Genomic DNA, 25,337 nt, shown 5'->3' with positions numbered 1-25,337 from the left:
TATCTTAAACAAGGATGAGAAGGGCACATACATATCCTAATGGTCTGAAGGCAAAGTTTGTTTTATTTGTTGATAAAAAGTTATTTGTGTAATTTTTTGCACTGTGAATGAAGTGACAGGTTGATGAACTTTAGCTCTGAGTCTAATACAGGGAGTAGAAAAGTGTTTTCCCAGGATTGTTCATGTGTAATATAAGGCAACACAACAGAATTGAGATAGACATGGAATAGATATTTTTTTTCTATAGACAAAGAAAAGAAATAAAACAGACGACTTCACAATGTATAATAAAATAGTAAAGTATCGGAAGTAGCATGAAAAATAATATAGCATTTATATGTCATTTCTAGTATCGGGGTTAATTTGGCACCTGTTATGTATAACATACTGTACCGGTAGTTACTTTTATACATTACAAACTTTAAAAAAGACAATGGTAATTCATACTCTAGCCTTTTCATTATTACTGATCTATCTTACCAGACAAGAAATTCCATGGATTATGGATATAAATGTTTGTTAGTTACTAGATGTGATGATTTCATTATACTGGTATTGCTAGTTACTTTCTCTGTCTTCAACTTAAATTTTTGTACAGTAGCTCATATGCCCACTAAAATAGAAACTTATTGTAAAATTTTCCTGAAAACATTGGAAAAATTAAATCTTTCTTTTCTTTTGAAAAATAATACACAATTTTTAGCACCAGTTAAAAGCTAATACTTGAGGTGGTAAACCGGGGAAATCTCAGATACAATTTACATCAGGATGCAAGATTTTTCGCTTGCGTACCATTATACACATATCGAAGCTGTGTGAGTTAAACCTGACAGGAACTTGATAAAGCAACTTTTTGGTCATTTGAGAATTGTTTTCCTGTTGTACTTGTAGAGGAGAATCTGGAGCCGGAAAGACAGAAAATACCAAGAAAGTCATACAGTACTTGGCTCACGTCGCAGCCTCAAATAGGACATCGGGCCAACGTTCATCTGTGTCCAATCTCCACATCCCGGTACGTATGCGCTTGTAGCTGGTGGCAGTTGCTAGCCATCCGCTGGCTGTTAGGGTGTGGCTGGGTGGGGCAGGACATTGGCAGTCCTACCCCATCGTGTATTGATATATGATGCAGCATCTGTAGCTAGCTGCTCTAGTCGGATGTTTTGGCTTGTGTCTGGCTATACTAGATAGTCTGCTACTTGATAGAGGAGATTATTTTGTTATGTATACCGGTGTAATCAGTATGTATTCACTATCTAGTAGATGTGAGCTTACACTTTTTTCATCCTTATGTCAATGGGATTCCAATATTCTGTCTTTTAACTGTTGAGTTGTGAAAATGGGTCTTGAGTTGAAGCCAACATTTTGTTTGGCAAATGATCTGAGAGAGCCTGAATTGATTTTCAGAAGTAAAATTATAAAATTTTTGGTGTTTTCTCTTTACACAAGTTATTTTTCAAAAATTATGTAAATTTAGACTTACTGTAATTAATATATATATACAATTTTAATTGATATAAGGATGTATTGTTTTATATTCTGTGGTATTGCTTTATCTCTGAACTTTGGGATCTGATAGGTATGTTTCCGAGTGTACACATACTATAGTGTTAGTATTGGGCTAGTATTGCATTGTCATTTCGAATTTCATTAGTGTTAAAATTAAATAGGATGAGATGGATAGTATTTTGTCAGTATGTGTCTCTATGAATGGCAACTTAATATTGTACTTTTTAAGATGCCAGGGTTCAAAATGAATTAGAGAACACAGAGGTGTTACACTATTTGGAACAGATTCATTGAAACACTATTAAATTTAATGAAATTCTGGAAATTTTAAAGGCTTATTTTAGCTCTGAATTAAATTCTGGAAATTTTAATTGGTTGATTTAGCTAGTAGCCAAATAGTAAATACATTAGCCCAAACATTTTCGTTTATTGTACTATACTTCTTTAGGCTAATATACGGTTACATAAACAAGCTCAGTCTTAGATGAAGCATTTGCTCCGTGCGGCAGTGCCTTACCTAAATAATTTTACACTTTGATGTGCCTAGTTTTATCTCATCAAAAATGTACATTGGAAACATTTTCAGTATCTAAATCCCCTACATTACACTGAAGTGTTATTTAATTTGTATGATCCCCAAGTTCAGATGTGAAATTACATTGAGGTGAAATGACTAGTGCAAAAGATACTGGTGCGGTGGGGTTGTGCATGTTGATATGGAATGGCTTAACTTGTCGTTCGTGTTCGTGTGTACAAAATTGTGGCTTTTGACATACACACCCTTCAATGACGAAAGCTTAAAAAACAGGAAGTAGAACTTCTGAAGTAGGGGTGTTACATAACCAAAAAAATGTAACAGATCTTTGTTTTCTTATTTCCTGCTCCTGTTTAAGTGACTATAGGATGTCAGTAGTAGATTTTGTACAAGTAGACTGTTTTGGTTTTGAACAGGCTCTATTTTTTTCTTTCCTTTTTTTTTTCCAATCTGTTTTTCAGAATCGGGGCAGTTCTACGCTGCTACTTATATAGCCAATTGTTTTGATTTTCCTATGTTTAAAAACTTGAAATATTTCCATGCTTTTCAATACAAATAGTTTTTTGTTGAAAAGCCCTATTGTTTGATTTGATGCTCTTAACATCTTCAGTATATCTTTAATATCTAGCAAAAAAAAAACATGTCCAGACTTCTGACTCTCCTTTGACAAAGGTGTGGCTAGTTTTAACCTGTGGTTTTGTCTCTTTTTAACTTCACAACTATAAAGCCAAACACAGATCGTCAAAGTGCTCTTACACTGGTAGGTCATGTGATTGTATTTGTGAACAGTTGTTTTAACCCAGAAAATCTTTTTAAAACAAAACTTACCAGGTGATGGATGCGCAAGTTGTCAAAATTTCTTTTTTAATGATAATATAAAATTGAAAAAAAACGTAATGTTTAAAAAATTGTAAAGATATGATATAAATATTTTGATTTTTGTATTGATTTTGTACAAAAGGGAACAAAATAAAAAAAATCTCATCCTCATTGTGCATCTGTTACATTCCTGATAAATTTAATATCTGTAATCCAAAAATAAAATTTGTTTGTATATAAATACTTTACCATTGGTTTGTCCCTCCATATAAATCCTAGGTGATTAACATGCTTCTTCTAACCAATGATGTTGCCATGTGTAAGAAGTAATTGCATGGAGGCCCAATGATTGCATGTTGTATATATCAGCTGTATTGATTACGTAAAAATTGAAAAGATCGGCCCTAATTAAGGAAACGTTAAGTAAACATGAACATATTTTGACATGATACCTCTATATTACACAGGGAGGTAATGTGTTTGTACAGGCAAGTAGTAACATTTATAAAATTATCTTTCTACCTACAAGTATGGAATGACCAAATTATCTGCTGAGAAATATTTACAATTTATCAAAAACCTAATTATTAGATAATATATATCTGTAAAAAATATATATGTACCTTCTATAATACTCCAATTCTTGATGATGCATGAGACAGTCTGGCTTAGCGAGCTATAGTTTGCTCTGTGTGCTAGCTAGGGAATCAGGGGTGTCGCTTAGAACTACTGACTGCATTCTTTAATTGTCTTGTATTTCAAATTTTTTGAAATGAAAGAAGTTGTTCATGAAATCTGCTTTAAAACTTGATAAATTGATCAATCAATGTATTTGATTAAAGGAAGTAATATTTTGATTTTACTGTTATTAGTTCTTGTTTCTTACATGAAAATTGAGTTTCATTTAGAAATTATTTGGTTTTCTGTTAATGTTAATATTCATTTTGTTATATGGCTAATGTCTTCCCAGTATAAAATATCAGATACTGTCGCGCTACTTTCTCCAGTAAATATTTCATTCTAAAGAGAATATATCTTGTAATGAATCAAATGTAGATCTGTGCATGTGAAAATAGCATGAAGTTTTACTGGTTTTATATGACCTTTGTACGACCTTTGTTGATTTCTGTTGAGCCATTGCCTAATGAACTGTCTCTTCTCCATTGTGGGACACACTGTTCTATAGAGCCATAAGGACATAAATCTTGTAAGTACACATGTACTTGATACCCATCATTTTTGTTCACGTCACACAAGCCGTGTTGTCATAGTCATGTTTTGTTTCGTCTGTTTTGTTTAGTAATTTTGTTTTTGTTGTTTGGTGTATTACTGTAACATGTTATTGGTGATTTGATTACTCATCTAGTGAATTGCATCTGAATTAGGTATTGGGACATTTACTGGTAGGGGTTTCGGAGATGCAGTGTTAGAAAACTGAATGGGAGGAATAGAGTGTAGTGTTTTGGATATAAGGGGCAGTATAGAACAAAAATAGAGCATGCTTTATCCATGTCTGTAGGGTGACATGGACATCGGGACTACTAACAAGCGAGTTTTTGTGTGGACTAAGGGGAGAGAGAGAGAAAGAGCAAGAAAAAATACCTGGAAATTGTAATCACTCTCTGTTTAGTGAACAATGTCAGCACTCTGGTAGCACCTTATGTTTAAATACCCCTGCCAGACTCTTGATACTGTCCATGAAACAAAATGTAAGGATACTTAATTTCCAAGTATTTTCTGGATCATTATAATCATCTATGTAACAATGAATATTGAAGTGATTCCTTTCTGATGGTAAGTAAAATTAGCTCCTTGTAGTGAAAGTATTATTTGAGGTCTGCATTGGAACCAGACCTTTCAAGATAGTGATTTTTCAATCCCATGGTTGTAGAGACTAGTTACCAGCTGCCATGGTGTTAAGGACCCTATAGAATACATAGGCCTAGATAGACCACAGGAAGGCATGAACAGACAGTGATTAACCCCGATACCATTCATTTCAACATATACTAACTATCCCATTATGCATGCAGCATCCCGAAATACACTTACTGTATACAATTTTCTTGATCAATTCACTGATCATTTTCATTCACTGGCCACTGTTCTCACTGTGTTAAGGGTAACATATTGAGAGGTATTGTGATGGCACTTTGTGACATTGTTCATGATTATTCACCAGTATCACACAACAGAGTGAACTCACAGACTTGCTATGTACAAAATGATCTTGTACAATATATGACCTTGTGTCCCACTGAATTTGTTCAACAAAGTTATTGTGTGACATTGACCTTGTACAACAAAGGAGTTGCCATGGACCTTGTACAACAAGATTTGCCATTGACACTGTACAATAAAAGAGAAGTCATTGACTTTGTACAACAAGGGAGTTGCCATGGACCTTGTACTTTAAGGGAGATGCTATTAACTTTGTACAACAAGGGAGATGTCATTGACTTTGTAAAACAAGCGAGTTGCCAGTGACCTTGTACAATGAAGGAGATGCCATTGACCTTGTACAATAAAGGACTTGCCGGTGACCTTGTAAAATAAAGGAGATGCCATTGACATTGTACAATAAGGGAGGTGCCATTGACTTTGTAAAACAAGCGAGTTGCCAGTGACCTTGTAAAATAAAGGAGATGCCATTGACCTTGTACAATAAAGGACTTGCCAGTGACCTTGTAAAATAAAGGAGTTGCCATTGGCTTTGTAAAACAAGGGAGTTGCCATTAACCTTGTACAACAAGAGTTGCCATTGACTTCATGCAACAAAGATGTGCCATATGCATGTTGAACAATGTGGTTGATGTGTTACATGGACTTTGTACCTCAAAGTTGTTGATCTTGTTGGTGTATCGCATCAGCCTTGTACAACAATGTGGTTGACATATGGCATTGGCCTAGTACAACATACATATGCCATTGACTTTGTAAAATAGTGGTTGCCACTGACCTATTACAACAAAGTTGTTGATATAGGGCATTGACCTTGTGGTCAATTTATGGCATCAGCCTTGTACAGAAGCATACTGATGTATTCATTAACCTTGTACAACAAGAGGGCTGCTGTGTATCGTTATTAACTCTCTATGTGTGTTCAGTAGCATACATATGGTATCTAGATAATTCTAGCTAAGTGTTGTAATTTGTGTGAAACAAGGTAGGTTAAATATGGTGTTAACTCTATATTGACTTAGTGTTTACATGAAGTTCTCGGGAGATGGGAGTTAGTCTGTCCATCCATACCTACATGATTGATAGCTGTAGGGTTCCAAATGCCATGGCAATGCAATGTCACCAAGTGTCACAGACACAAATTGCTTTGCTGATAATAATGTATTGATGCAGAATTCATTGAATTCAAACTTGGATGGTCATACCGACTTTCCCTCCTAGGATGTCCTATCCAGGGGAGGTTTCCAAGCTTTACTCATTTCTCAGCAGCCTAGCAGACTGATGGTTCCAGTCATAATCTGGACCTTCCATCAAACAGCATCTCATTAACAGCAGGGTACATATTGCTGGTCATTTGCTTTACTTCACGATGCATTTGTCTTGTTAATTAGCCCATAATTTTACTGCATGCTTTTAACAATAATTCAGTCAAATAATTTTTTCTGTCAATATGTTAAGGTTAACTCATGAAAAAGACTAATTTTGATAACCACTTGTGATTCTGACTTAAGAAAGTAAAAAGCTATTTACTGATTTCTTACTTCAATTTCTTAGTTTTAATCTTTTCTCATTAATATGAAAACATTTAAATATGTATATTTTACTTCTTATGGTAGACTTTGTGTTGTATGAACATGTATCTCTTTTTTTTATAGGGTGAATTAGAAAACCAGTTACTCCAGGCTAACCCCATCTTAGAAGCATTTGGAAATGCAAAGACTATCAAGAACGACAATTCTTCCAGATTTGTAAGTTGATACTTTCAGTTTTATAAATATTAACTTTGAAAATTTCAACCCTTGATAAATTCATTTAAAAAAAAACAAAATTTGAACATTTGTGTATGTATCCATTTTACTGTTCTACCACAACAGGATTTTATAAAAAAAAAATCATATTTAATAGGAATGAATATTTTGCTGTATGAAACATTCCAGAATGGTATTTTCTGTGTTTCAGGGAAAATTCATCAGAATCAACTTTGACTCCTCAGGCTACATATCTGGAGCTAACATAGAAACATGTATCCTTTCCCGTACTAGTTTGTTTCCATGGCAGTAGGTCAACAACCTGCCACCTAGTGGAGGATAGAGCAGCTGTGATGAAAGTGGATTGTTATAGCGCATGACATATTTTGATTTCCTTTTGAGTTTTATTTGTGATCTTTGTGGTAATTTCTAAAAATATGACAAAATGAAATAACTTGATGATTCATCATTAATAGCAGTTTTCGTAAAGGACAAGATCTAGTGATTAACCAACAGAATGTAAATTTTAATGTCTTTTTCTTTATTTTGTCTGTAAACATCACATGATTTAGGCTATGTGTTTGAATTTATAATGTAACCTAGAAATTGGTAAAATGCAGAGATGACTCACAATTGAATGCATAGGTTTTTGTACCTTGTTAATGTACTTGTGTACAGCTGTTTAGAGGTGACATTTCAAAAGTTAGCAGATACATCAGCCCATTTCATATATTGTGTAACGAAATCATTCCATTCAGAGTGTAAAGATTATACTGGTCCTTGACTTGCTGAAGATCTTCTGGAGAAATCTCGAGCCATCAGGCAGGCTGAACAGGAAAGATGTTTCCATATCTTCTATCAGTTCATGTACGGAGCCACACCTCACCAGAGAAGTATGTAGACAGTCCATCATGTCTGTGCTTATGCTAGACAAGAATTTTTTTCATTTTTCAAATCTCCTGTAGTGAGTCAACTTTAATGTCAGCATGTAATTGTCCTCAACTTCCAACTGCAATATTGTTCTTCCCTCTATATTTGCCCTCAAATCTCCTTCCGAAGTGAATGTCAGTATATAGATAGCCTCAAAATGAATGGATCATTGAGATTCATTCATCCCAATAATACATTTGCCTTCAAATACCGCTCCATAGTGAGTCACCATTAATGTCTAGTCATAGTTGCCCTCAAAATTAATGTCCTTACCCATATTGTTACCCTCCCTGACTTAAATAGTCTCGGGCAGTACCAAAAAAAAAAAAAAACGAGGCCCATCCTCCCACTATGATGTCATGGCGATGTAATATCAGTGGCCGACTGGTCAGCCACTTGTGATTGTCTGCAATATAGTGACCCTCAAAACCATCACTAGTGATCCCATATTATATATATCCTTCAAATCATTGTGTCAGTCAACTCCGAGGCTCTGAGTGACTCCAAATGGTTACCCTGACAATCCACATCACTAAACAATCTGTCGCCCTTGGAAAATCCATATAGCCGGTGCTTTCCCAAAACAGTTGATTCTCTATGACCTCCTATTGTAACCCATGTAAAACCCATCACTGTCAGTAGCCACTTAATGTCTTCTATGCTTCAACACCTTCATAATGGCATGTTACCTACATAATTACTATGGATACACTCATCCTGGTAAACAGATAGATTATATACTACGACAGATGTGAATATATCTGTAAGCATGTTGGGTTGTTATATAAATAGTTTATCACCTGTTCCTCTGTAAGACTGTAGTAACACAAATGACCTACCTAGACATGCTAGGTATGACTCATACTAACACAGCTGGTCTGTCTGGCTAGGTAGGCTGCCATTGTATGTCCCAGCCCAAACTCCTGGTCATCAATCATAAAACACTGATTACTGTGTCCTAACATCTAGTCATGTGTCACTTTTACTTGCTCATGCTTTTTGTATTAATTCTCCTGGTGTTTGTTCATACATCAAAATGTTGGTTTTTTTTCAGCAATATAAAATTGTTATAATGCTGACAATAATTTTAACTCAATCTTCAGCTTATTAACTGTGCAATATTTTTAGCTGGATTTTTAGCTTTTTGACAAAAAAAAAACACAAAAAAAAAACATTCACTTGAATTCCTAATTGTGGCTAACAAAGAAAAATGCTAATGTTAATTTTATATGGCTTGTCCATGTAAGAGTACTGGCTAGAACGTCGTTATTTCAGCACAATTGTGCATTATACCATGCAGTTTAGGTTCATCTTTTTCCAACATGAATCTTGTTCACCTGACCAGAAAAGAATTTTACAGGAAAAAGAAATGTAGTAAAAAATAATTAATATAAAACCCAAGTGATCCATCTAGATTATTATTACAAGGATCGTATCCTGTTGATAATTGTAAAATATTATGTTTACAGAGGAATTTTTATTGGAGGACATAGGCAATTACCGCTTTCTGACTCACGGCAGTGTACCGGTCAGTGGAGTGGACGACACTGGCGAGTTCCGCCAGACAGTGGAGGCTCTCACCATCATGGGCATTTCAGCCGAGGATCAGTCTGGTATATCTTCATTTGTCTGTAACTTACATGATTAATAAAGGAGAGACAAATCAGCAAGCTTATATCTATAGTGACTATATTGTCCAGATCTGTGAATAAATGTTCAATTAATAAATACATTTAACATTCCAGGTGCTAAATTGTATACATCTGATTGGTTGAGTATTGGATGTTGGTGTTAGCCAGTTGGGTTGTCATCAGCAATTAGCTTTTTGGTACTCCCTGAATGAAGTTTTTTACTAACTTCTCACTAGACAGTGTTCTACAGAAGGAGGGATTTCACACATACCTCCCCACAAGTTTTTATATACTGCCTATATTGACACTGCCATTGTGTATGCCCTCCTGCACTTTTTCGTAACAAAGAAAAATCAATTTGACAAGTATTCATCAATTTCTTGAGAAAAACAGTTTGTCCATGCATTCCTACTTGAAAACAAAATTTTCAAAATGATTAATGGAATTTGATACGTGCACATGACATCTTTCACTGTGAAAAAAAATTCTACGGTCCCTTTGTATTTCCAGCCATCATGAGAGTGATTTCTTCAGTGTTGCTGTTCGGTAACATGGTATTCAAACAAGAAAGGAGCTCCGACCAGGCTACTCTCCCTGATGATACAGGTAAAGTCACCAGAAGGAGGTATTCAGATTTAAACCATAATATTTATCATTTATCAAGCTAAAATTGAGGACATTTTATTAAGGTTTTGAAGGGAAACCATAAAGCATCAATCAATTTTTTTTTTCCATCTTTATGCCAGTTGCCCAGAAAGCTTGTCACCTCCTTGGTTTGTCGGTGACATCGGTCATACAGGCGTTCCTCCGCCCCAGGATCAAAGTGGGTCGTGATTATGTAACTAAGGCCCAGACTAAGGAACAGGTGGAGTTTGCCGTGGAGGCCCTGTCCAAGGCCTGCTATGAGAAGATGTTCAAGTGGCTTGTTGTCAGGATCAACCGTTCCCTAGATAGGACAAAGAGGCAGGGTGCCTCCTTCATCGGCATCCTAGATATTGCTGGTTTTGAAATTTTCAAGGTGTGTATATAGTTAGAACAGTTATCTGTTCACCTACATTTTGTTCTTTGCTGCTGTAAATTTTGATATTGATAATTGATATATTACCTGATTTGGAAGTTGGTTTGGTTTATATTTTAGTATTTGCATTTTCGTAATTTGAGGCCGTGAAAAATGTTAGTTCAAGACAAACTTGGGTTGTGTAATCCTAAGTAAGATTCAACAGTGTGGAAATATGTTTATTACTTAATACACAATCAATGTACCAGTTAAACATTTCACAACATTACATGACCGACTGGTCCCTGTAATCAACACAAATTGCTCACTTAGTCATAGCTTGACAAAAGGATCTGTTAGTCTTGAAATGTTGTACCACCTGTTTAACATGTACATTATTTATGTAGAAAGTAGCATTCATTTTGGGTTCTGTTGAAGGCATTTTGTTATATAAGTGTATTATTAACTTTAACTGCTTTAACATGTATCATATATCTTGAATTGAACCATAAAATGTGGTGTGATGAAATAAAATTATAAAACATCAGTTTTGCTGAACCAGTCATTTTTCACTGATGTCCATCTTGGGTTTTAACAAATTCATGTTTGATGGTTATACAAATTCATTGATGTTTAACATGACATGATCTGATCAACATACCAAATCCATTACATATTATTCATACATCTTTTTTGGGGGGGGGGGGGGGGGGGGGGGGTATACAAAATCACATACCATTTCATCACAAAAGCAACTCTTAAGAGTTATGAGAGACTATTGACATTTAAAAGAATTATATTCTGTAACACTAATAAGTTTTGAATTGGTATTGGAATACTTTTGTTTTAGTTTAATCATTATTTCATTGAACACTGGCAATTAGCATGTGTTAAGACAGTAGAGCTTTTCCATAGAAGGAATATGCACTATTATCAATTCTAATTCAGAGATAAGCTTGTTGATTACAACTTATGAAGAGAAACTGACTACATGCTATTTATATCTGTTATGCCTACAGTCCACAGATTGTAAGGTAATAGACCAGTTCCGTCGGCTCACTGCCTTGTCCGGATGTCGATGTTTGGATAAGAAAGCATGATTTGTGTTTTTTTCGTCGATTTATTTGTCAGAGAATGAGCCAGTAGAATATTTAGTAGGTTTATTTGCCGAAATGTAATCATTGTTTTTACAAAAGTTTACTTTTTTGTCATTTCTTTATTTTTTCTGCAAAGATCTACTGTTAAATTTTTGTGAACTTCATAATTGAGTTTGACAATGCTGTAGATACAGTCTGTGTGGAATGATTTCTACATCAGTTGCAGTTTTGTCACCATTTGTTGTAAAATGATACCTGTCTGATCAAACTCCCATGAAGGTCAAGTTAGAAAGGATTTTTTTTATATTATTGAGTTTTAATTGATAGTTTCCATAGAAATGTCATACAATTATGCTGCTTTAAACAGGTTGTCAGAATACAGGGGTTTCTGATTAGACAGGTATCATTTTAACTTTTAATAAAGGAATGGATGTGGTCATTCATATTTTTACTTGGATATAAAACATTCATGGTTTTATTTTTATCAAGTTGAAAGATTTGCTACCAATACTTTTAATTGTGCTTGATAAGTCCCATTACATTACCATTTAGCTGTACATATGGTCTATATTTAGAACCATGTGGTTGTATCGGTTCTGACAGTATTTTATGTCTTGTTAAAGCCGAGCGATGTGGGCTCGGGCGAAGCTCCTGTAAGTAGAGGCTGATAGTTATCAACCATTTTCACAATGTTGTGCTTTTTTGTCTTGGTAATGTTTGATCACAATTATTTGACTGGTTGACATTGAATCAACTTGGATGAAAAGTTGTGCTGTTAATGATTTCCATACTATATATTCACAGGGGCTTTTGGGAAATCTGTTCTAGGAAATAAGAACATCAGAAACAAGTTAATTTGTTTTCGGAAATGGATGGAATATTATTTAGAGAAGATTTTTGATATGTATGATATAAAGATATATTATTTTAATTTGAATAAGTTAAAAAAAAATATATGTACTGATTTTTTTTTTTTTAAGAAATCTGAAAATCAGGAAAAAAACATGGTCACTAAGACATTTCCAATTTGCATGTTCATTGTGAATCTGTCAATATGTGTGTGGAGATTAGGATTCAAGCAAATCTGAGACATTGTGAAAATGGTTGTTCCCATTGGTTGGTGTGGCAGAGTAATGCTGAAGCCTAGTTATGATCCAATTCAGTGTTTTCTATCGGACAATTGATTATAAGTTTGCCTTTCAGACTTGGCATAATCTGTCCTGCATATAACCTATTTACCACTTTACCCATACAAGGCTTTGTTCAAGGTTTGGCAAAATACTTGGTGGTCAAGCATTTATTTAGGTAGTTGAAGAGATATGGATATGAAAAAAGACCTAATATATATACATATATATTGATTTATTAAAAGTAAAATTTAATGGAATGATGATTCAAAAGAAAAAAGATGAGTTATAATTTAGATTTGTTTCATTCATTGACTAGAAACTTGCAATATAATTGTAAAACAGGCTAGGATATAGTGTTCATGAAATCATGGATATTGTGAAATCATTTTAGTTATAGTATTATGGCACTGAGAAGGTTAGCCACGCTTCACTGGCCGGAATCCCCAAGGTCACAGTTTGACCTTAAGCTTCAAGCAGAGTTGCAGAGTCCTGTTGGTTTTGTGTGTGTGCATGAATGTAAAGGGTTTTTTATGCACGTAAAAATGAATGCTGTAAACTTCTAAGCAAACATCAAATGTTGTGATTATTGGATAAAGGCAGGTTATTTTGAGGTGTGCATGGATTTCATTGGTTTATATTGTATTATACGTTTCTCGATATCCTGGCTTCATGCTATAGATACATCTCATTCAGTATTTAGTGGTGAGGAAATATAACATTGGCAATTTTTAATAATCTATTTGAGGTCATTGTACAAGGCAGGGCATACAAGTGATAATTTATTTCTTTGATACATTTAATTCGATTTTTATACAAACCTGTTGTCTTTTCAAGCTTTGTATATATAAAATCTGAATTGTTGTGCAAGTTACCCTGAAACCCTTTGTGGCGTACATTACATTTGTCCCAGCTTCTGTTCTTCAGTTGTCTTATGCCTACATACAGTTTTGTAGATATTTGTTGACTAAAGGCTATTGAAATTTTTTGAATTTGTCAAGATACAAAAATGTACTTTGTATCCACATCGGTATTTTCAGACAATCAAATACTGCATGCACTTTTTTAAGCATTTTGATGGCTGAAATTGTGCCTTCATTTTTGATTCTGTATGGTTTAAGCATGCTATATTGAAGTCATAGTTCCCAAATAGGTTGACTAGCTTATTTTTACCTTGATGGCTTATAAGATTTTGATTAAACAGTTCTTGTGTATTTTATGTAAACATCACACAATGTGGAATGCTAAATTCTCTGTAAGAGATATGTGCATGGGTTTACAAATTCTTTCAAGGTTTGAAGTCAAAAGAACCTAATTTACGTCAAATAAAGTACATAGAAATAAACATTTCCATCTAATTGCTGAAAACTAGCTTAGTTATATATGATGATTAAGTGTGTTATTATTGCTTTTATAAATTGGACTAAACATAAGGCTCAAACATAGAGGATTACCTGTGATTTTAGTTTAGGGGCAGAGTGTTTCAAGGTATTTGAGGAATGCAGTAGGCTGGAAATATTTTTCTGCATACATAATATGAATGAATGTTTTGAGGTAAATAGAAATAAAAACACTTATAATAGTTGTTCCCTTTCAAAATCTAGATATATACTTAGCTGATCAGCTTCATACCCATTTTACCTCTAATGTTTTATTATGCATGAAGAGCAGACTTACATTACATTCTGAACTTTCAGAGGCAATTGTTTCGTCAATACTGAAAAGGGTTGGTAAATATCACATCAGACAGTTACATACTTCAATACCATTTAGAGTCCTTTGAGCATGTGGCAGCTTGTGAAATTGTATACAAATATCTGTTTATAGTGTATTAGCTAGGGTGATGAAAACTTATGTTGTACGGTCTATGTTTTAGATGAACTCCTTCGAGCAGTTGTGCATCAACTACACAAATGAGAAGCTACAGCAACTCTTCAACCACACCATGTTCATTTTAGAGCAGGAAGAATATCAGAAGGAGGGCATTGAATGGAAGTTTATTGACTTTGGACTTGACCTACAGCCCACCATCGACCTCCTCGAGAAGGTATTATTTTTGTAGATGTGCTTATGAATACCCAGTCTAGAATTCAATGATAAAAAGGGATATAAAAATTCATAAAATTTTCATAAAGCAAAGATCCAATAGTTTATAGATACTAAATATATTGAAATCAAAATCTTAAATACAATACCAGTGACAAATGATTCCTGTAATGAGTCAACATTTTCTGATGTGCTGGTTCGGTGTGACTTGATGTAAACTGCATACTTTGGGGGTTTTTTTTCAGCCCATGGGTATATACGCCCTTGTTGACGAGGAGTGCTTCTTCCCTAAAGCCACAGACAAGACCTTCATTGATAAGGTTGTCAATCAACATTCCTCCCACCCCAAGTTCCAGAAACCTGACTTCAGAGCAGACGCAGACTTCAGTCTCATCCATTATGCTGGAAAGGTGATTTATTGAATTGATTTTGTGATGTAATTGGAATGTTAGGATATGAACTGTAAAACGAAAATACATGAAAGACCTGGCATAAACATTAGTATAGCATGAAAATGCATATTTTACGAGATGCATAATGATTTCACATAAAATGTTTCACCAACTGATGGAACTTACATCTTAATGGGAACAAATACGTTTGTTCCTTGTTTTTGAAAGTGTTAACAAGATAATTAAATAAAGATTACGTATATAAGGATCTCATTTACATAATGGGTAGTAATAATATGGATGTTGTGCTGTATTACAACTTTCTCTCAATCATTGCTTCAGCTTCCCTGAAATAATATTAAATTTCTAGATGATATATTTCCACTTTAAACATTTCTTTATGGTCAGAAGTTAAGTTAACCATCAGAGATTTCCCTCCCTTTGGATGATTTAAGCAGTAACATTGCATGCTTGTTAATTTGCAGGTCGACTACTCTGCTAGCATGTGGCTGATGAAGAATATGGACCCCTTGAATGAGAATGTGGTGTCCCTGCTGCAGACCTCCTCAGATCCCTTCGTGGCAGCCATCTGGAAGGACGGTAATTAACCATTTTTATTAATTCATTTTGCTGAAGATTTTTTGTAGCCTTTAAAATGCATTTTGCTCAAATAACATGGCCATTATGATATGTATTCTATATTCACCATTTAAGATGCCAGAAAAATTCTGATGGATATGCACACATGTTTTAAAAATAATCATTGAACCATATTTATGAAGCACTAAGATCATGCCTAGAAATAAAGTTCACCCATATTAATTTATGTTCAGTAGAATTACCAGGAAAGGATATTTCATTATCTATTATAAGCCTTCTCCCTGGCTTTATGAGTCAGAAGTGACGTGTTGGCTCCCTAGGATCATCACAGGTAAGATGCAATAATAAGTATTATTTGGTTGACAGCTGAGATTGTTGGTATGGGAGCTGCATCAACTGGCGATACCATGTTTGGATCTCGAACACGAAAGGGCATGTTCAGGACAGTGAGCCAACTGTACAAAGAACAGCTTGCCAAACTGATGGCCACTCTACGCAACACTAATCCCAACTTCGTAAGATGTATCATTCCAAACCATGAGAAAAAGGTGTGTAAATCATTTGATGGCAGTGGGCAATAGTTCTTCGTACATTAGTGTAATAGTTTAATGGTTTGTATGACCTTGTGGTGATCGAAATAGGAGTAGAAAGAAACATTTTACATTATAAAGAAATCCATCTGGTAGAATATGTATGTTTGGCCGCTGTGCTTTTATAGACAGAACTTGCCAACAGTTAAATAGAACATTTGGTACTACAGTATTTTTTACTGGGACTTCCGTTACTGCAGTCTTCTCATTTTCTGCATCTGATTATTCAGGAATGTTCAAACTTATTACACAAAATTACAACAGTCATGGTTGTGTTAGAGCACCAACATAGTAGTTAATTAGTATTTTTGTTTGCATTTAAGATATGAAATTAACCAGTTATGTGGTATTGAATAAAACATCAGTCACAGCCTTGATATAGATAAATAAAATAGAAAAAAAATACTTCATTTTTTAACAGGCTGGGAAAATTGACTCGCCTCTGGTCCTGGAGCAGTTGAGGTGTAATGGTGTATTGGAAGGAATCCGAATCTGCCGACAGGGCTTCCCCAACAGAATCTTATTCCAGGAATTCCGACAGCGGTATGAGATCTTGTGTCCCCAGAGTATCCCTAAAGGATTCATGGATGGCAAAAAAGCAGTTGAAAAAATGGTAAATTTATCTCTGATGTTTCTTGCATTGCTGATTGTACTTGCATTACAAGCATATATTCTATACATAAACTGATGTATAAAAAAAGTAAAAAATAGGAAGCTCAAACAGTTTTAGATCCTGCTGGTGTTGAATGTCTGCTAGATAATAAAAACCTTACACTTAAATTGCAAAGATATTTGTTGAAAAGTTGAGTGCTAGTAAATTGAATTAAAAAATATAGAGACTCTTGTAACACCATTGGGAATGATTGATGTACTCTCTCCTTTAATTCCTAAATATGTATAGTTTACAAATGTTAATTTTGATGAAATTATTATCCTTTTGTAGATTAATGCACTTGAGTTGGATCCTAATCTGTATAGAGTTGGACAGAGCAAGATCTTCTTCAGGGCAGGAGTGCTGGCACACTTAGAGGAAGAAAGAGATCTGAAACTCACTGATATTATCATTCAGTTCCAGGCCTTATGTCGAGGCTTGATTGCAAGAAGGTAAGAAAGTCAGGGAAGACCACATTATTGCAAGGTCAACAAGAAACTGCATTTAATCATTTTGTTTTACTTCGGTGAACTATATATATAAATATACCATTAATTTTATCTACATTTTGTAAAGATGTATTCTTGGCTCACTATAGAAAGCTAAATGAATTTGTTCAATATTGTGAATAAGTATGTGAATGCAGGGAGATAACTCCATTCCCCATTTTACACACAGAAACTACCAGAGAAGGTTGCAGCAGCTAAGTGCAATTCGTGTCATACAGAGAAACTGTGCTTCCTACCTCAAACTGAGAAACTGGGCTTGGTGGAGACTCTTTACAAAGGTAAGGCACATCTTCACTTGGCCTTGCATCTATATTATATAAAAGATTCAGATGAGTCTTGTCAGAAAGTTCACAGAGAGAATTATATGCTAATTAATTAGGTCATACTCAGAATGAATTGCACATTTTGTGTCTTTCTATGAAAGTGAAGTTCTTTGTGCTCATCACAGTACAAGCCTTTTATAAAAACAAAGTTCCATAAGCTTGGATTTATTTGCTTTACTTGCATACTTTATTATCATATGGTTGTCCAGATGTCTGCTTAAGGGAAATGTTGATTGAATCGCCATTGGTTATTACTTTGCTTTTAAGGTGAAACCATTGTTGCCAGTTGCTGGACAGGAAGAAAAGCTTACATTGAAAGAAGATGAACTCAAGAAAGCTAAAGAAAGTATGGATCGTCAAAAGAGCGATATAGAGGAACTGGAGAGAAAGTATGCTCAAATTATAGAAGAAAAATCCATTTTGGCAGAACAGTTGCAAGCTGAAACAGAAATATGTGCAGAGGCTGAAGAGGTATGTCATAGTTAACTGAAAATTAGAAAATTCCATGCAAGTGATAGAAATTCAAATTTGCCATAAATAAAAACTTCAGAAGGTTTGAATACTTGATATGAACCAATCCAAATAGACAGTTCCTGACAGGAGAATCTAGGGTATATCATAGATTAGTCATTAAATGGTACTTTCATTTTCAGTCCAAAGCCAGGATGCTGGCAAAGAAAGAGGAGTTGGAGGAGATCCTCCATGATGTGGAGATCAGGATAGAAGAGGAGGAGGATCGTTGTAATGCCCTCATGGAGGAACGCAAAAAATTCCAGCAAACTGTTACAGACCTGGAGGAACAGTAAGTAAATCGGGCAATGATGTGTGTACACCTCGATCTACTGTCAGTGTTTACAAAGACCACTCCTGACTTACATATTAAAGGAAATGACTTCATTTATACACAAAAAAATAGTCCCAATGACTTCATTTATACACACAAAATAGTCCCTGTGACTCCACTTGTACACATGAAAAAATTGTCCCAATGACTCCACTTACAAAAAAAAAGTTCCAATGATAAGGGTGTAAATTTGAGGTCTTTAGTCTTCAATTGTTGGCATGATGACAACAATTGACAATAAAGCTTACAAGAAGTTGCATATGAGGTTACTCTGGTGATTTGTATCAGAATGGAGAACAAATTGTTTTTGTTCTGTGTAATACAGCGTAGTGAAATTCCTTTATTGAAGTTGGTCCTTTACTGATAAAATCTTTATTTGTCTACTGTTAGTTTCACCCTTTGCAGTGGGAATATTTACGATCTGCTTTTTTCTGTACTCAAGTGTAATATCTTGACTCTATCTTGCGCTGCGCATATAAATCTTAAGTTTAATGGCAACCAACATTTTCAGTATGGATTATTCTAAGATTCTAAACTGCCATAAATCATAATATTATGTTCATAGCGCAGTTTGAAATTCATTCTCATGATGTTACAGACTGGAAGAGGAGGAACAGTCTAGACAAAAATTACAACTAGAGAAAGTATCTGCTGATTCAAAAATGAAGAAGTATGAGGAGGAACTTGCATTACAAGAGGATACAAACCATAAACTGCTCAAAGAAAAGCGGGCCATGGAAGAACGAATGAGTGAAGTCACATCACATCTAGTGGAGGAAGAGGAAAAGGCCAAACAGCTTGGCAAACTCAAGAACAAGTATGAGTCTATTATCTCAGACTTGGAAGAGCGCCTCAGAAAAGAAACACAGGTAAATGAATTGTGTTCTTCTAAATTGTAATGGCTATGTTGATGGGCAAAGTCTTGTTATTTCTTTCCAGGACACTATGGAAAAAATCTTATTCTTTCCCAATTTCTATTTCAGGCAAGACAGGAACTAGAAAAAATCAGGCGCCGTTTAGAAAGTGAGCTGAACGATTTAAGGGAACAGCTTACAGAGAAACGTCAACAAGTAGAAGATTTACAGGCACAGCTTTCAAAGCGTGAAGAAGAGGTGCAATCATCACTGAAGAAGTAAGTGATAAAAGACAGCCAGCTTTGTTTCTTACCAGTCACAAGTCAATGTTCACTGTTAAGATTGATCATGAATATGGTGCAGTTGAACATGCTTGAACATACCTTCTTATCAATGTTTAAAATCATTACACAAGTGATGACCATTCTTATTTGATACCATAAACAGTTTGGCATTAGATTTGTTCATTGAACTATGATAATATGTGAAATGAAGACTACAACAAATATTGTGTGCTCCATTTAGTTATTGGTACAATTCCTTTAATTTTCCAGGGTGGATGAAGAAGGTGTAATGAAATCACAAGCCATGAAACAGTCACGTGAAATACAGAACCAGTTACAGGAAGTCACAGAGGACTTGGAGACAGAGAAGGATGCCAGAATGAAGGCAGAGAAACAGAAGCGTGACTTGAGTGAGGTAATCAACGACATGTGAAAAGAAAATACTAATCTAATCCTAGTAAAGGGGGGACAGGTATATAGAAATAATTTCCTGCATCCATATGTGTTCATATGTGCAAAGTTTGTCTACAAGGTGATGAAATAAAACAATGAAAAGTTGTTCTACGTGATAACATAAGTAAGTACACTTTTTTGTAATACTATTTTCCCATGATATTTTTAGCATAGAACTGTGTGTTATATGTATCATAGCACTTTCTTGATGTTACTAAATACATTTTCTGTAGGAATTGGAGGCTTTGAAATCTGAACTGGAAGATTCCTTGGATGCAACAGCTGCAGTCCAGGATCTGAGAAACAAGAGGGAAGATGAACTCAAAGATTTAAAAAATATGTTGAGCGATAGTAAGAAAGGTGCAGAAGATCAAATACATGCAATGCGGCACAAGCATTCAGCTCAAATACAGGCACTTAATGAAGAAATCGAAAATGTTAAAAAGGTAATTAATTTACATCTGTGTTTCAGTGCTTTATTTTGCAATGCGACGTTATACTGGTAAGGCTTTTCCAGAAGATACAAATTATATGAGTGTTTGCCAGATATAATTGATATGACAGTATGTGACAATTGGTTTTAAACCTCATAAAGAATGATGTAAAGAATGTGTTTACATCATTCAAATTTATTTCACCAGAAGATTAGAATGGATGTATTTTGAGGGGGGGGGGGGGGGGGGGTTGCTACCAGTGATGTCAATTTGACAATGCTAAATTCTGTATGCAGACACATTATATCATGGAAGGAAATGATGCATAAGGAAAGAAACAGGTTCTGGCATCCAGCTGTTTAGAGTTATAGCCTTTACTCTCTGTAAGTTGATTGGTGGTTTTTAGATGTTAGAACTTTGTTACAGTTTTCCGCACATTATCAAGAATTATTACTTAGCATGATTAAATTCAGAGGCTAGCATTACAAGGATTGTAATATACATCATTGTCACTAACAGAGCAAGGCATCCCTAGAAAAACAGAGACAGACCCTGGAAGCAGAGAATACTGACTTGGCAGGAGATCTCAAACAAGTTCAGATGGCTAAACAAGAGTCCGAACGAAAGCGTAAGCAGGTGGAAGGTCAGTTTCAAGAGGTCACAATACGTTTACAAGAGTCTGACAGAGGCCGTGTAGACAATAGTGATAAAGTCACCAAACTTTCGGTAAGTTTTTCCTGTCATTTAAGTCTTTGCAAAATAGTAATGAAGATACATCTGATTCTATTGGGGACTTGTTTGATATGATGCAAACTTTTTAATGCCCTAAAACCTAAGAAACAAATTTAATACTACATGTATATCATTACAATAAAAATATTGCAATGCGCTAAAATAAATGCCTCCTAAATGAAGGCTATATTTAGACAGAATTTTTATGTCAAGATGCTTGTAATGAAGCTAGTGTTATTTATATGCAACTCTATGATTTGGTTGTTTTATTCATTTATCTTGTGTTTTCTAGAATGAACTGGATCAGGTCAGCACACAGCTTGAACAGGCAGACACAAAGACTGTTCAGTTGAGCCAAAAAGTAGCCTCATTAGAAGCCCAACTTGCTGATTCACAGGTAACTGTTGCTATGGATACAGACTCCATCTTGATTTAGTCTGACAGTGTGATTCTTGTGCATTATATGTACAAAAGTGTTATGAAAGATCAACTGTCTTACATTGATGATGATGTGGAGGATCCATATTACAGCCTGCTAGGGATCTTACTATTGATGAATAGATTTATGTTATATCTTGTTAAGAAGACAAAATTTGAATTTGAGTATATAGCATTGTTTCTATATACGGTCTAATTATTCCAAGTCATTAAGTTTTGTGCAAGAGGTGTAAGGTAAATTAAAATGATACAAGGTGATATATGGAGATAATTTTCTATTTATACAGGATACTTTACAAGAGGAAACGAAGAGCAAACTGCAGGTACAGTCAAAGCTTCGACAGATGGACGACGAGAAGGAGGGCCTGTTAGACCGTATAGAGGAGGAGCAGGAATCCAAAAAAACAGTAGAGAAACAGATCAGCGAGTTGCAGGCTAAGGTAGGCATAGATTTTAAAGACATATTATATTGGTTTCATTCTCATTTCCTTAACCAAAAGGATGGTAGATCCAATTATTCACACATCTTTAAATCTGCTAGGTTTCAAAGTATTGTGAGGTAGATTCAGTTAACCAGTTTCAAGAATGATTTCATTTGCAACACATTTATATATTTACTACCTATGCAATTCTGTCTTAACATTCTGTTAAATTATTACACATTGTCCAAGTAAAAAGAAACTTAAAATACTTATCTATTCAGTCTGATTTCCCAACGTTTTCAGTAGACATTGGTTCAAATTATTAATAGATTAAATGAACCCTGGGTTGAACCTTCATTGTTACAGATGATGGAGTTGAAAAAGAAGAATGAAGAAGAGATCCAGAAGCTGGAAGCAAATGAAGAGCTGAGGAAGAAATCATCCAGGGATGCATTGGAGGATCAGAAGAAGGAGGCTGACCTCATTATAGAACGGCATGAGAAATCTCGCAAGAAGTTACAGGCAGAGGCAAGTGCCATTATGTTCAACATTGTCAAGTGTGAAGTTCTAGTCATAATTAGGAATTTTTATTTAACACTTGTTGTTTTCAATAGGATTTGTATTCTTATCTTATTTCAACTGCTGAAATAATGTTAAAAGTTGAGAAAGAGATTTTAACAATGTATTTTAAGTAAAGTATATATTTGTATTTGTGTCCAACAGGTAGAAGACATGACAGTAGAGTTAGATAATCAGAGATCTGCTTATACCCATCTGGAGAAGAAGCAAAAGAAGTTTGATGCACTTCTCAACGAGGAAAAAAGTGTTTCAGAAAAGTAAGTCTGTGGATATCAAAATCAAGATAAATTGAGAATTGAGTATAATGTTCACCAGGAGTATATAGCTGTATAAGTAATACTTTTTTTTCAGAATTGATGAAATTAATATAATGCCATAAGTCAATCATAGTAGAAATGTAACTGTAAAATCTTCAATTTAATGGTTATAGTAAATCTGAGTATAGTGTACTAATTACTATATCTATTTTGAAGATTATCATTGGAGAAAGACCTTCTGGAGAGAGAAAGCCGGGAAAAGGAGACAAAGATCATGAACTTACAGAGAGAACTAGATGAATTACATGAGTCCTTTGAGAAGGCTGATAGGAGTCGACTTCTCCAACAGAGGGAACTGGAGGATCTCATGTCATCCAAGGATGATGTCGGCAAAAATGTAAACATTTAATATCAAATTTAATGAGGAAGTTGAGGAAATGATGGGGAAAATTGCATGTTGTTACAGTGAAATGTCTAATGTCTAGAAGAAAGACAATTTTAGAGCAGTATTCACCACAATTAAATTTCAATGGTAGAATATGTAGGTTCCTTTTTGATGATTTACTTCGACAGAATGTGACATTGTGGTAGCTAGCATTAAAATTAAAATTTTCTGATGTAAACATCCTTGTATAAACACATATAAATATGCCATCCTTACAATTTCTCAGGTACATGAGTTGGAAAAGGCTAAGCGAACTCTGGAAGCCCAGGTGGAGGAACAGCGACTCCAGATAGAGGAATTGGAGGATGAGCTCCAGACTACAGAGGATGCCAAACTCAGACTGGAGGTGAACATGCAGGCCATGAGAACCCAGTTTGAACGTGACCATCAAGCTAAGGAAGATACTGTTGAAGAGCAAAAGAAGTTACTTCTCAAACAGGTAAATGATCTTCAAAATTGGTAAACTTAGTTTTGTTGCAGTTACTTGCATTGTTTCTTGCTATTGGTATAACTACACCGTTATTAATTGATGGAGCCTTTTGAGCGCTTATCTTAGATATTCATTTAAAAATGTTTTAATATCAAGTAGAAAAAGGAAAATACAATTGTTATCCAGTGGCTATTCATTTTTTGCTCACCGGTTACAAGTAACCGAGAGCAAATGCTGTCACCCCGGTGTCCGCATTGGTGTCCCACCCCAAAACTTAAAAGTTTTTGGGGTAAGTTTTTGGAAAGCTTGTTAGTCCAAAAGTATACACCTCATGCCCTTCTAATTTGGTTTATGCATTCATTAGAGGTCTAGGAGTGATGTTATGGTAAAATCATGCAGAAATTTTTTTTTTATTTTTTTCGCATTTAACCATTTTGTGGACTTAACTTTTTGGCACCAAAACTCATTTTAAAGTTTTGGGGGTAAGTCCAAAAGTACATTCATTAGAGATCCAGGAGTGATGCTGTGGCAAAATCATGCAGAAAAAATTTGTGATTTGTTTTTGGCATTTTACCATTTAGTGGACTTACTTTTTTGACACAAAAACCCACTTTAAAGATTTTGGGGGTTAGTTTTTGGAAAGCTTGTAAGTCCACACCCTTCTTATTTGGTTTATACATCCATTAGAGGTCTAGGAGCGATATTATGTGACATACAATTTCAAAATGACATGCTTATAAATGCATAAAAAATGAATGCATAGTGTGATTGCTACTGCCGGTGAGCTTTCGCAATCATTGATTGCACTTGTTTTACACTTGCTCACTGGTAGGTGAATGCTGTCCCAAGATCTAATGGAGGTGGGTAAAGATATTTGACTATAGTTTTTCTGCTGATGAACTTTTACACATGTATACTAAAACATGCTTTATTCCCCTACAGTTGCGCGAGATGGAGGCTGAACTTGAGGATGAGCGTAAGCAGCGTGCAATGGCTGTGAATGCCCGGAAGAAGTTAGAAAATGACATCAAGGACCTGGAGCAGCAAGAAGAAATGGCCAACAAGGTGAAGGAGGATGCTGTCAAGCAGCTCAAGCGCACTCAAGCAGTCATGAAGGACAATTTGCGCGAGCTTGATGAAGCACGACTGGCCCGAGAAGATGCTGCTGCCACTCTTAAAGAAAATGAGAAGAAGTTTAAAAACCTGGAGGCAGAAGTCATCAGACTGCAAGAAGAGCTGTCTTCTTCTGAGAGGTCTCGCAGGAACGCTGAGGCTGAGCGAGATGAACTCCAGGATGAAATCGCTAGCAACACAACTGGAAAGTAAGTATTCATAGGTTTCTTTTCAACACAACTTTGCCCAGTTTCCAGTGAATACTATAATATGTTACAGAAATTCGCCGTGATGTTTGAATTGTCAAATATGGTAACTAGCATATAATTTGCCAATCACAAATTTTATGCTGTGGTCAATTTCATTTAT

General features: G+C 35.1%; 1 protein-coding gene across 6 annotated transcripts in view; it reads left to right on the top strand.

The window, feature by feature from the left end:
• LOC117332867 (myosin heavy chain, non-muscle-like) overlaps window positions 1-25,337 on the top strand; it is a 53,448-nt gene that overhangs the window by 19,821 nt on the left and 8,290 nt on the right. For 2 of the 6 annotated variants that reach the window (XM_033891929.1, XM_033891966.1), the window contains exons 4-33: window positions 892-1,012; window positions 2,769-2,801; window positions 3,328-3,348; window positions 6,697-6,789; window positions 7,001-7,064; window positions 7,584-7,682; window positions 9,189-9,332; window positions 9,861-9,956; window positions 10,097-10,368; window positions 14,448-14,618; window positions 14,863-15,027; window positions 15,495-15,609; window positions 15,976-16,157; window positions 16,621-16,812; window positions 17,143-17,303; window positions 17,530-17,638; window positions 17,951-18,154; window positions 18,337-18,485; window positions 19,126-19,396; window positions 19,511-19,659; window positions 19,936-20,080; window positions 20,352-20,564; window positions 21,072-21,278; window positions 21,577-21,681; window positions 22,010-22,162; window positions 22,511-22,672; window positions 22,868-22,980; window positions 23,197-23,377; window positions 23,652-23,864; window positions 24,798-25,177. In XM_033891929.1, coding sequence (XP_033747820.1) covers window positions 892-1,012; window positions 2,769-2,801; window positions 3,328-3,348; window positions 6,697-6,789; window positions 7,001-7,064; window positions 7,584-7,682; window positions 9,189-9,332; window positions 9,861-9,956; window positions 10,097-10,368; window positions 14,448-14,618; window positions 14,863-15,027; window positions 15,495-15,609; window positions 15,976-16,157; window positions 16,621-16,812; window positions 17,143-17,303; window positions 17,530-17,638; window positions 17,951-18,154; window positions 18,337-18,485; window positions 19,126-19,396; window positions 19,511-19,659; window positions 19,936-20,080; window positions 20,352-20,564; window positions 21,072-21,278; window positions 21,577-21,681; window positions 22,010-22,162; window positions 22,511-22,672; window positions 22,868-22,980; window positions 23,197-23,377; window positions 23,652-23,864; window positions 24,798-25,177 — 4,683 coding nt within the window. Of the gene's footprint in view, window positions 1-891; window positions 1,013-2,768; window positions 2,802-3,327; window positions 3,349-4,046; window positions 4,068-6,696; window positions 6,790-7,000; window positions 7,065-7,583; window positions 7,683-9,188; window positions 9,333-9,860; window positions 9,957-10,096; window positions 10,369-14,447; window positions 14,619-14,862; window positions 15,028-15,494; window positions 15,610-15,975; window positions 16,158-16,620; window positions 16,813-17,142; window positions 17,304-17,529; window positions 17,639-17,950; window positions 18,155-18,336; window positions 18,486-19,125; window positions 19,397-19,510; window positions 19,660-19,935; window positions 20,081-20,351; window positions 20,565-21,071; window positions 21,279-21,576; window positions 21,682-22,009; window positions 22,163-22,510; window positions 22,673-22,867; window positions 22,981-23,196; window positions 23,378-23,651; window positions 23,865-24,797; window positions 25,178-25,337 lie in introns of all 6 variants that reach the window. The other 4 variants (XM_033891952.1, XM_033891945.1, XM_033891937.1 and 1 more) reach the window with 4 other exon arrangements.

This window comes from Pecten maximus, chromosome 1 (assembly GCF_902652985.1).
Source record: "Pecten maximus chromosome 1, xPecMax1.1, whole genome shotgun sequence".
Taxonomy (NCBI): Eukaryota; Metazoa; Mollusca; class Bivalvia; order Pectinida; family Pectinidae; genus Pecten; species Pecten maximus.
The sequence above is the reverse complement of the archived record's forward strand: the minus strand, read 5'-3'. Positions and strand labels throughout refer to the sequence as shown.